Here is an 11,085-nt window from a genome sequence, read left to right on the forward strand (position 1 = left end):
CTCATGGTACTTGTGGTTCTCATGGTAACAGTGATGTCATCATCAACACAGATATTTTGCTTATACCATAGTACAAAAAAAAAATGCATTGTAATAGGAAGAATTCCTTCTTTAAAGTATTAATTTCTACTGCTCTCTTTCTGTCTCTCTGTACATGTACTTTTGAACACTATTATATGTAATAAACATTCACCCGTAACAAACAGAGACCATATGACAGCTTTGAGCAGCGAGCAACTCACATTTATTTTACAATAAACTTTGTGAGCATTTGACTGAATGGTTACCTTCCTGTAAGACACAGTCATATGAAAGATACAAAAACGAACAACATTAAGTGACTAAAAGATGTTTAGTAACATTGTTCACAAATCTGACGTCATATTGTGTGGAGCCAGCAGTCACATCAAACAATGTCAAACCATTGTGTAAAAGCTGAAATTAACTTGTGACTCTTGAATACAAACAGAATTTTTTGTTATATCTAAAGTGCACTTTGCTGGATTTTATTTAACTCCACAATGTCAGTCGGATCTCCCAAAGCATGAAGTACCAAATGTTACATATTGTATTATTACAAAACATTACTCAAAGAGAAAACTACCTTTGGTTGCTGTAGTGAAGTAGCAAAGCAATGTCAAAAAGGAAAGTCTTCGACCATAAATCTGTGCCATCTTCTACACAAATCACCGGTAATAAACCGAAGAGCAGTTTTTTAGTTACTGTAGGACATTTTAAATTTCAGTCAAAACAAAAACACTAATTCTTCTCTCTCTTTTCTTTCTTTTTTTCAAAGGCACAGTAATGTTAAAGAGAATAAAGTTTTGCTCTAAGTGACTAATCGCTGTAAACTCCAATGAGGATGATGATGAGAAGAATGATGCTGCACACGGCTCCACAAATGGCAACACAGACCAATTTCTATGACAGAAAGATAAAAAACAACAGAGGAAGATCCACTGTGTATGAAATGAATTACTAAATGTAAACAGACCTTTGTTTTTCTGTTTTGTTGGCAAAAACATTTGCATCACTGGTTATAAGCAAGTTAACTGGCATTGATTAGAACATACATGAATCTTTCTTTGATCCCATTAAAATAATTTCTCCTTAAAAGCTGTCACTATATTCAAACTGGGTTAAATTAGAGACAAAGTGATAGTAGATGAAATAGTTAGTGATTGGGCACTGGGGGTTACCTTGGAAACCATGCTTAGGAAGGGTTGGCTGCATTCGAGCTGGAGGAGGCGGAGTTAGTATTGGTTTTAACAGACAGGCCCACAGATAAACCAACAATGAGTGCGATCACAGCGAGCACCACCAAAACGATAAGAGCAAGAATAATGTGTTTCTGTACAAGACAAAAAGCAGGTGTTATAATTAATTGCATTTTGTTTTTGTAAGTACTTGGTGACATTTTACAATTCTGTAGAACATTCTTTAGCTTGTAGCACATATTGTGAAAGGATAACGCTGAATGTGTTCATAAAATTTATATTCATTTAATTAAGGCCTGTATTATTTCTGAAGCATCAATTGAAACATCTAATGTATAGAAAGCCATCTATGGTTAGTGACGGATTAGCATAAGTTAGTGACAGACTATGGTCAGCCATGGTTGTTTTCTTACCCTGCGTGCCTGCGTCTGGTACCGCACAGCTTTCTTGGTCTCCACTTTAGCTTGGCCGACGTACTCTACTGCATTGTTTACATTCTTCTCAATGTTGTCAATCATCTCACCCTGTACAACATAAAAAGAAGCGAGTTCATGAATTAATGCTGTATAGGTTAACTAATAAGTGAACAAACTCTCACTTATTACTGTATTCTGCACCTGGGTCTCAACAAGCATGGCCATGTCCACAAACATGTCATGAAGCTCTTTAATGCTGGACTCCAGCCGCAAGATATCTTTATGTCTAGACTCGATCTCATTAAGGGCCTGACGAGTTATCTGAGAGTCAGAGATGATCTGAAAACACAGGAAATATTTTAGACACTAGAAACTTATAAACAGTGACAACACACAATAAAACAATTGAACAGATCACCCAAAATGAAATTATTTTGTCATGTGCTTATGCTGTATGACAAAGCTGACACAGAACAGCATACACCATTTGCATTCAGTGGATATTCTCCAAAATGGCGCTAGGGTGACGCTGAGAGGCACAAATTGTTGATTTATTTTGCACAAAAAGTATTCTCGTAGTTTCGTAAAATTACGGTTGAATCACTGATGTCACATGGATTACTTTACCAATATCCTTGCTATGTTTCTGGACCTTGATTGTGGTAGTACCCTTGCTGTCTACGGGAGGGTCAGAGAGGGTCTCAGATTCCATAAAAATATCTTAATTTGAGTTCTGAAGATGAACTGAGGCCTTACAGGTTTAGAACGTCATGAGGGTGAGTAATTGACAGAATTTTCATTTTTGGGTGAACCATCATCCCTTTAAAGCTTAAACAGATCGTTACAGAAAGTGCAAAGAAACAGCCAGCAGAGGGTGCCAATTGTTGAAAAATGTGTTGCTCTCATGTCATGCCACATAATCAGAAAACTGAGAAGCCAAAGAAAGCTGGCTCTGGATGAGAGCTGCAGTATTTTAATATTTCTTCCTCCTGGAAAGAGTCATTTTATGAAGCAAACTCACATCGGAGGTGAAAATAGAAGGGTTTCCAGTTTCCAGCATCTCTTCCAATTCCTCATTAGTTGTTATTCTTCCAGCTACAAGATTCAGAGTGTAATAGATTAGTGAAACACTCTTCTCACAAACTGGCCAATCCTGTTTAGGCCATTATTTGTTTGATAAATGGCTGCGTGTGTGTGAATTTGTCAAGGGTAAACAGCAAATGATGACCAGCAATTGCTAATAGGCTAGTCCATTTGTATAATTGTTTGGCTTTGTGTCATGGAAAAGTGTATGTGTGTACAGTATGCTTGTAAGCGTGTATGTGGTCATGTTAAGTATGCCTTGGGGACTATATTGATTCAGCTGGGAAAATGAGAGAGAACATTACAATGGCTGAAACCATCAATGTAAAGGTTGCTGGAAAAATACACAGACACACTCATATAATATGACCCCTGAGCAATGACCAGCACTTAAATTCATACTTATAACCAAGAAAAATCATACCATACACATAAAATATATCATCATACATCATAAATATAAAATACACATCACTGAAATAAAGTTTCAACTAATGTTTCCTAACAAATCACACAACTTTTCATGGAACTGGTTTAAAATGCAAAGTTGAGGTAACCGGGTCTTTATGCAAATCACATCAGTCACATGACCGATTACTCATTATCCTATCACATGACATTCTGCTCCTGGCCTACTGTGCAGAGATGCAGCAGGATCTCTGGAGCCCTGTTGCCCAGGTAACACTTGCCTTAGAGTCTCAGGTGACCCGCTCAGTTTCATGTGTCATAAAGCACAGAAAGCACCTCATTAATACTCTCACACTGGGACTACTTCACACACACACGTGCGCACACTTTTCTCAGAAGTCTGCACTACATGTTTGACCACATCAAAATAAATTTCAAATGCATCATGTCAAGTAAAAAGAGGGGAGCAAAGTGGACAAAAATGATTTGGCAATATCAAGAACAATTTAACAATGAAAAACATAGAGATTACATTTAATTGTGTTAATAAATTATGAACTATTAAACTATGAATCTGTGTTTTTGACATTTAATTTTAAGTAAACAGTGAATGACAGGCAAAGTAATCTAAATATGAAAAAGAGGAAATAAGGTGCACAATTAAATACTCAATTATAGCTAATATACAGTATGTCCAACATCAACCTGGGACATTTGTAAAATCTCTAAGATCAGCCTGAGAACTAATCTGATACGAATACAGTTGTGCTCGTAAGTGTTTATACCCCTTGCAGAATGTGCAAAATGTTAATAATTGAAACAAAGTAAGACGAATCATGAAAATTGCATGTTATTTTTTATTTAGTACTTTCCCATATAAGCCATTTCACACAACAGATTTTTACAAATACCGTGTCATTTCCTGGATGATCCACGACTGTTTTTATATTTTGTGATTTGTTCATGGGTCCCTTGTTGGTCCTGAGCAGTTCTGCTGCTGCTGCTCTTCAGAAAAATCCTCCAGCACATTCTTTGGTTTTCCAGCATCTTTTGCATATTTGAACCCTTTCCAACATTGTATGATTTTGAAATCCATCTTTTAACTGCTCGGGACAAACAAGGGACTCATGAACAACTATCATAAAATACAAAAAACGTCATGGAACATCCAGGAAATTACACACAGTATTAAGATTCATGAATGCCGTCATTTTTATAAATTCAATTATTATTTTGTCTTGTGAAGTATATGTAAACATTGGTTATGTGAAATAGCTTATTCAGGACAGTACTAAATAAAAAAATAACATGCAATTTTCATGATCCCTCTTATTTTGTATCAATTATTAACATTTAGCACATTCTGCAAGGGGTATGTAAACTTATGAGCACAACTGTATATCATTCACCCCTAACAAAAATAGTTCTCAGAGACAATAAGTGGGTTTTTTATTAATATATATATGCACAGTCCTTTTAAACAAAAATAAATTATTATTTTAAGGTGGAAATTTTTGTCAGCTGTAAATGGTTTACAGAGCTAGTTTTAAGGTATCATATGTACATATGTGCTTGTGAATGTATAAAGATTAACATGTGTGACTTACTGATCTCCAGCTGTCTCTGAATCCTGCTTTTGCTTTTCTCTCTGAAGGACATTTGGGCTTCATTATATTGTGTCATGACCTCCACAAACTTGCGTGACAAGTTAGTGTACTAAAAAAAAGATAAAGTAAGAGCAATAAATCAATTTGGGATTAAAATGATTACACTGGATAGTTGGATGAAAAAGAAGAGACAAAGATTTCACACCTGTGTTTTCTGAATGCGTGCATCCACTGAGGCTTGATTTATCTGTTCATCTGGAGGTAGATTCTGTTGCATTGCTAAGGAGAAAAATAGATGGGAACTTAATTTCTTTGTCCAAGTGCATTGGTGCCGTTATCTTTGCTATCCTCAACAGAACCAGAACATTCAACTCACATTTGAGGCTGGTCCGGACAAAGTTGGCATTTTTCTTGATTTCAATTGTGAGTTGTTCCAGCTCTTCTTTTGTCCCTGAAAGCAAAAGGCATATTTTAGAATAAGAGAAATTAATAATATTATTCAGCAAGGATGCATTAAACTGAAAAAAAGTGATAGCAAAGACATTCATGTTACAAAAGATTTCAATTAAATGTTGTTCAATATATTACACTTTCCAAAACATACAGGTGCATCTCAATAAATTAGAATGTTGTGGAAAAGTTCATTTATTTCAGTAATTCAACTCAAATTGTGAAACTTTTGTATTAAATAAATTAAATGCACACAGACTGAAGTAGTTTAAGTCTTTGGTCCTTTTAATTGTGATGATTTTGGCTCACATTTATCAAAAACCCACCAATTCCCTCTCAACCAACTAGAATACTTCATAATACCATATGGCCTTCTGAAAAGTATGTTCATTTACTGTACATGCACTCAATACTTGGTAGGGGCTCCTTTTGCTTTAATTACTGCTTCAATTCTGCATGGCATGAAGGTGATCAGTTTGTGGCACTGCGGAGGTGGTATGGAAGCCCAGGTTTGACCGTGGCCTTCAGCTCATCTGCATTTTTTGGTCTCTCGTTTCTCATTTTCCTCTTAACAAATCCCCATAGATTCTCTCTGGGGTTCAGGTCTGGTGAGTTTGCTGGTCATTCAAGCACACCAACACCATGGCCATTTAACCACTTTTGGTGCTTTTGGCAGTGTGGGCAGGTGCCAAATACTGCTGGAAAATGAAATCAGCATCTTCAAAAAGCAGAAGGAAGCATAAAGTGCTCCAAAATTTCTTGATAAACGGGTGGCGTGACTTTGGTTTACAAAAAACACAATGGACCAACACCAGCAGGTGACATTGCAACCCAAATCATCACAGACTGTGGAAACTTAACACTGTACTCCAAGCTACTTGGGCTATGGGCTTCTCCACCCTTCCTCCAGACACTAGGACCTTGATTTCCAAATGAAATACAAAACTTGCTCTCATCTGAAAATAGGAATTTGGACCACTGGGCAGCAGTCCAGTTCTTCTTCTCCTTAGCCCAGGTAAGATGCCTCTGACATTGTCTGTGGTGCAGGAGTGGCTTAACAAGAGGAATACGACAACTGTAGCTGAATTCCTTCACACTTCTGTGTGTGGTGGCTCTTGATGCTTTGACCCCAGCCTCAGTGCATTCCTTGTGAAGTTCACTCAAATTCTTGAATCAATTTTGCTTGACAATCCTCATAAGGTTGCGGTTCTCTTGGTTGGTTATACATCTTTTTCTTCCACACTTCCTTCCACTCAACTTTCTGTTAACATGCTTAGATACAGCGCTCTGTGAACAGCCAGTTTCTTTGGCAATGAATGTTTGTGGCTTACCCTCCTTGTGAAGGGTGTCAGTGATTGTCTTCTGGACAACTGTCAGATCAACAGTCTTCCCCATGTTTGTGTAGCCAAGTAAAACAAAATGAGAGACCATTTTGAAAACTCCTGAAATCTTTGCAGGTGTTTTGAGTTGATTAGCTGATTGGCATGTCACCATATTCTATATGACCTTTTTTACTGTATTTTTGATTAAATAAATTCAGCCTTGGTGAAGGTAAGAGACTTCTTTCAGTTAATATATTAATATTGCACTATATTGTATATAAATATGATTTATTTAAAAGATTCAATTACATAGAGGTTTCTACCTGATATTTCAGGGACTGATGTTCATTTGATATATGACCCAATACACACTAGGCTACAAATAAACCATCAGCTATAAAAATATGATTTTTTTCTCTCTTTTTTTTTTTCTACAGACAACCGTTCCAAAAAAACTGTGACCCTATAAAGCACTTTTACATTATGATGTGTCATGTTAAAGAAAGATTGTAGTATTACAGTCGTGGCCAAAAGTTTTAAGAATTACATAAATATTAGTTTTCAAAAAGTTTGCCGCTAAACTGCTTTTAGATCTTTGTTTCTGTGATGTACTAAAATATAATTACAAGCACTTCATACGTTTCAAAGGCTTTTATCGACAATTACATGACATTTATGCAAAGAGTCAGTATTTGCAGTGTTGGCCCTTCTTTTTCAGGACCTCTGCAATTCGACTGGGCATGCTCTCAATCAACTTCAGGGCCAAATCCTGACTGATAGCAACCCATTCTTTCATAATCACTTCTTGGAGTTTGTAAGAATTAGTGGGTTTTTGTTTGTCCACCCGCCTCTTGAGGATTGACCACAAGTTCTCAATGGGATTAAGATCTGGGGAGTTTCCAGGCCATGGACCCAAAATTTCAACATTCTGGTCCCCGAGCCACTTAGTTATCACTTTTGCCTTATGGCACGGTGCTCCATCCTGCTGGAAAATGCATTGTTCTTCACCAAACTGTTGTTGGATTGTTGGAAGAAGTTGCTGTTGGAGGGTGTTTTGGTACCATTCTTTATTCATGGCTGTGTTTTTGGGAAGAATTGTGAGTGAGCCCACTCCCTTGGATGAGAAGCAACCCCACACATGAATGGTGTCTGGATGCTTTACTGTTGGCATGACACAGGACTGATGGTAGCGCTCACCTTTTCTTCCCCGGACAAGCCTTTTTCCAGATGCCCCAAACAATCGGAAAGGGGCTTCATCGGAGAATATGACTTTGCCCCAGTCCTCAGCAGTCTATTCACTATACTTTCTGCAGAAGATCAATCTGTCCCTGATGTTTTTTTTGGAGAGAAGTGGCTTCTTTGCTGCCCTTCTTGACACCAGGCCATCTTCCAAAAGTCTTGGCCTCACTGTGCGTGCAGATGCGCTCACACCTGCCTGCTGCCATTCCTGAGCAAGCTCTGCACTGGTGGCACTCCGATCCCGCAGCTGAATCCTCTTTAGGAGACGATCCTGGCGCTTGCTGGACTTTCTTGGACGCCCTGAAGCCTTCTTTACAAGAATTGAACCTCTTTCCTTGAAGTTCTTGATGATCCTATAAATTGTTGATTTAGGTGCAATCTTAGTAGCCACAATATCCTTGCCTGTGAAGCCAATTTTATGCAACGCAATGATGGCTGCACGCGTTTCTTTGCAGGTCACCATGGTTAACAATGGAAGAACAATGATTTCAAGCATCACCCTCCTTTTAACATGTCAAGTCTGCCATTCTAACCCAATCAGCCTGACATAATGATCTCCAGCCTTGTGCTCGTCAACATTCTCACCTGAGTTAACAAGACGATTACTGAAATGATCTCAGCAGGTCCTTTAATGACAGCAATGAAATGCAGTGGAAAGGTTTTTTTGGGATTAAGTTAATTTTCATGGCAAAGAAGTACTATGCAATTCATTTGATCACTCTTCATAACATTCTGGAGTATATGCAAATTGCTATTATAAAAACTTAAGCAGCAACTTTTCCAATTTCCAATATTTATGTAATTCTCAAAACTTTTGGCCACGACTGTACATGTGAAAATATAAAATGCAAGCAGGTGTAGGGATGAAAAGTGACTCTTAAAAAGGAGAAATAGTACACATCTGTTAGTACAATCCCCATACAGAACGTTCAATTTTACTATCAACTTGAGAAATAGAAGGGAAAAAAATGAGCAGAAACACTCACACCCTCATTGGTCTTTATCTCAGTCTCACATTCCTGCCTGCATATCCTACACATGCCCTGCAAGTAACCGCAAAACTAACCCAACACACACACTGAAAATTAAGAATGTGATGTGAGAACTACAATTCCTTGCACGCCCAAACTTGACTCCCTGTGGTAACTTGAGAATGGAGAACTATCCATTTAACTCAGTGTGAAAGTCTTTCACAGTACACAGGGACATCTTCATGGGGCGACCTGGAGTTAAGGGCCTCGCTCAAGGGCTCAATGGTGATAGTTCATAAACCAATTCAACCTGCTAACATGCACCACCTTGTCACTTTGCTATGATTTCACAGTCTTTGAGTAAGAGTGACTTACTCTCATCAGGGTTTGGGGCTGAAAGAATCCCACTATGTTTTTTCTTCACCTCATTCACCTGGGAGGAGATCTTGTCAATGACACCTCTGACCTCCCCCACCTGAAATAAAGAAAAGCAAAGTTCTTCAATAGTTTTACTTTAGTGTGCGTCTAGTCATGAACTTCTAGGGATGCATGTTACAACGTGTTTTGCTATGAAATTTCACTTTACATTAAAATGTTGTGATGCCCAACATCAGTGGTACAATTTAAGTGTTTTTTTATTATTATTTTAAAATTATGCATTTATTTAAAAAGTGCTGATTTCAGGGTTCAAAACCTAAAAAAAAAAAAAAAAAAAATCAAACTGGAATAAAATGTTTAAATAAACTGAAACACAAATATCACACAAAATATTACCTGGCAGTCAACTAAAATAAAACAAGTAGGCTACTAAAAATCCTAAAACAAAAACGGAAATAATTATAAAGTTAATAGAAGCAAATCAATTACTAAAAATAAAGTTACATATATAAAATATATAAATAAAAACTCAAAATATAAAAATAAAAGCCAGTAATAGTATACAAATAATCCTAAAATTAACACTTTTAGATTTACAATATTAGCTAATTATTGGTAATGAATGAACACACATGAAAATAATTATCAGATTTTCATAATAAGAGTAGTAGTCAGAATTTTACTGCATTTTAATACATCCCTATGTATGGTCCATCACCAATACATGGATTACAGAAGAGGAGCACCTTTCATACAGGTGAATGACTGTAACGTTACCTTTCTGAAAAAATCCTGCATGAAGCCATCTCTTTCCATGGACACAGAGACAGCCCCATCTTCACTGGCACTCTGCCTGCCCTAAAACAAGCCACAAAGATACACATTGCTCGAGCATAGAGAAAAACTACTAACGTTACACTGATAAGAGCATGAGAAGGAACTTTGACATAACCAGCAAAGAATGTTACTGAGAAATATGTGTTAGTGTACGTAAAATTTTGTATTTCTTTAAGTAAAAACACTATTAATATATTATTTTCAATGTTAAGAATTAAGTCTAATTGGTTTATTTTTAATCAATCAATCACTTGCCTCATTCAAATCAGCCAGTCGGTCCCTCATAACAATGTCGTTGAAATGTCGATTATCTTCTGTTGATTGTTCACGTCCCTTGAGGTCCGCGCGCGTTAAAGTACATTGCAAGTCCTGCCCAGACCGCGACAAACTAATGTATGTCCGAGAAAGTACATTCATTCATCTTTTAGGTTCTTAACTTATCGATAAAAGCTTATAAATAAGGTGTTTACGTTCAAATAGCACCCAGTTACGAAGCATTGGGCGTCTGTTTGGTTGCCATCCTTTAATTCACCGTCTTATCACCAGCTGACGGCTCACTTCTCTTTGAAAACCGTCGGCGCAGCTACATGAAACAGCGCGGTAGTAACAATAAAAAACAGCATGGCGTTGTCAAGTTATTTAATTTTTCTATATCTCTTTACTGTTTGCGGTATGTTTCGATTAAATGAATATTACGATTATCCTTGTCATTATTGAAGTGTAAGTTTTAGAACAGACGTCACAACCATAGACTGTATAGGTCACAACACATAGAAGACGTTGTCATGTGATATCTGTTACTTTTTACAGCACTTTTCTGAATGGACCAATCAGAATAATTTTCGTTTCCCAAGCTGCAGTCTACTTCAAACCGTTATATAAATTACACGGGTATAATTAATTTGTATGTCAAGAGACAACACTTTTCAATTTTTTAAGCGGTTACTTTGTGCCATTGTCTGCATTAATAAGATTTAGAGTCGGCTTTTTGAGCCTTCATGCGCCACCTGCAGTTACTCTTTATTAAACAGCTAACGTTATTTATGAAACTTCCCAATACTTTTTTAAATTTTCATTAGCGATATGATAAAAGATGGAGACAACGAAATAAACTGGGTTGCCCGCAATAAACTGTCAAAATCTTTTAAGTTTTGCAT

General features: G+C 37.0%; 1 protein-coding gene across 2 annotated transcripts; it reads right to left on the bottom strand.

The window, feature by feature from the left end:
• Positions 1-231: 231 nt before the first annotated feature.
• stx2b (syntaxin 2b) lies at positions 232-10,056 on the bottom strand. Of its 2 annotated transcripts, XM_059503397.1 has the most exons (10): positions 9,869-10,051; positions 9,089-9,188; positions 5,108-5,182; positions 4,937-5,010; positions 4,732-4,840; positions 2,655-2,728; positions 1,835-1,972; positions 1,631-1,741; positions 1,200-1,351; positions 232-921 (listed from the first exon to the last, which is right to left on the bottom strand). In XM_059503397.1, the coding sequence occupies exons 1-9, from the start codon at positions 9,905-9,907 to the stop codon at positions 1,214-1,216; spliced, it is 858 nt and encodes a 285-aa protein (XP_059359380.1). In that variant the 5' UTR covers positions 9,908-10,051; the 3' UTR covers positions 232-921; positions 1,200-1,213. The 2 variants fall into 2 exon arrangements, with proteins under 2 accessions (XP_059359380.1, XP_059359381.1); XM_059503398.1 differs by lacking the exon at positions 1,200-1,351 and having other exon boundaries at positions 9,869-10,056.
• Between the last annotated feature and the right edge of the window lie 1,029 nt (positions 10,057-11,085).

The sequence above is a fragment of the Carassius carassius genome, chromosome 21 (assembly GCF_963082965.1).
Source record: "Carassius carassius chromosome 21, fCarCar2.1, whole genome shotgun sequence".
Classification (NCBI taxonomy): Eukaryota; Metazoa; Chordata; class Actinopteri; order Cypriniformes; family Cyprinidae; genus Carassius; species Carassius carassius.

Coding starts and splice junctions, on each gene's coding strand:
- stx2b (XM_059503397.1), bottom strand. CDS start 9,907: ATGGAAAGAGATGGCTTCATGCAGGATTTTTTCAGAAAG. Junction 9,189..9,868: donor TGCAGGATTTTTTCAGAAAG/GTAACGTTACAG, acceptor TCTTTATTTCAG/GTGGGGGAGGTCAGAGGTGT. Junction 2,729..4,731: donor TCAGAGACAGCTGGAGATCA/GTAAGTCACACA, acceptor TGAATCTTGTAG/CTGGAAGAATAACAACTAAT.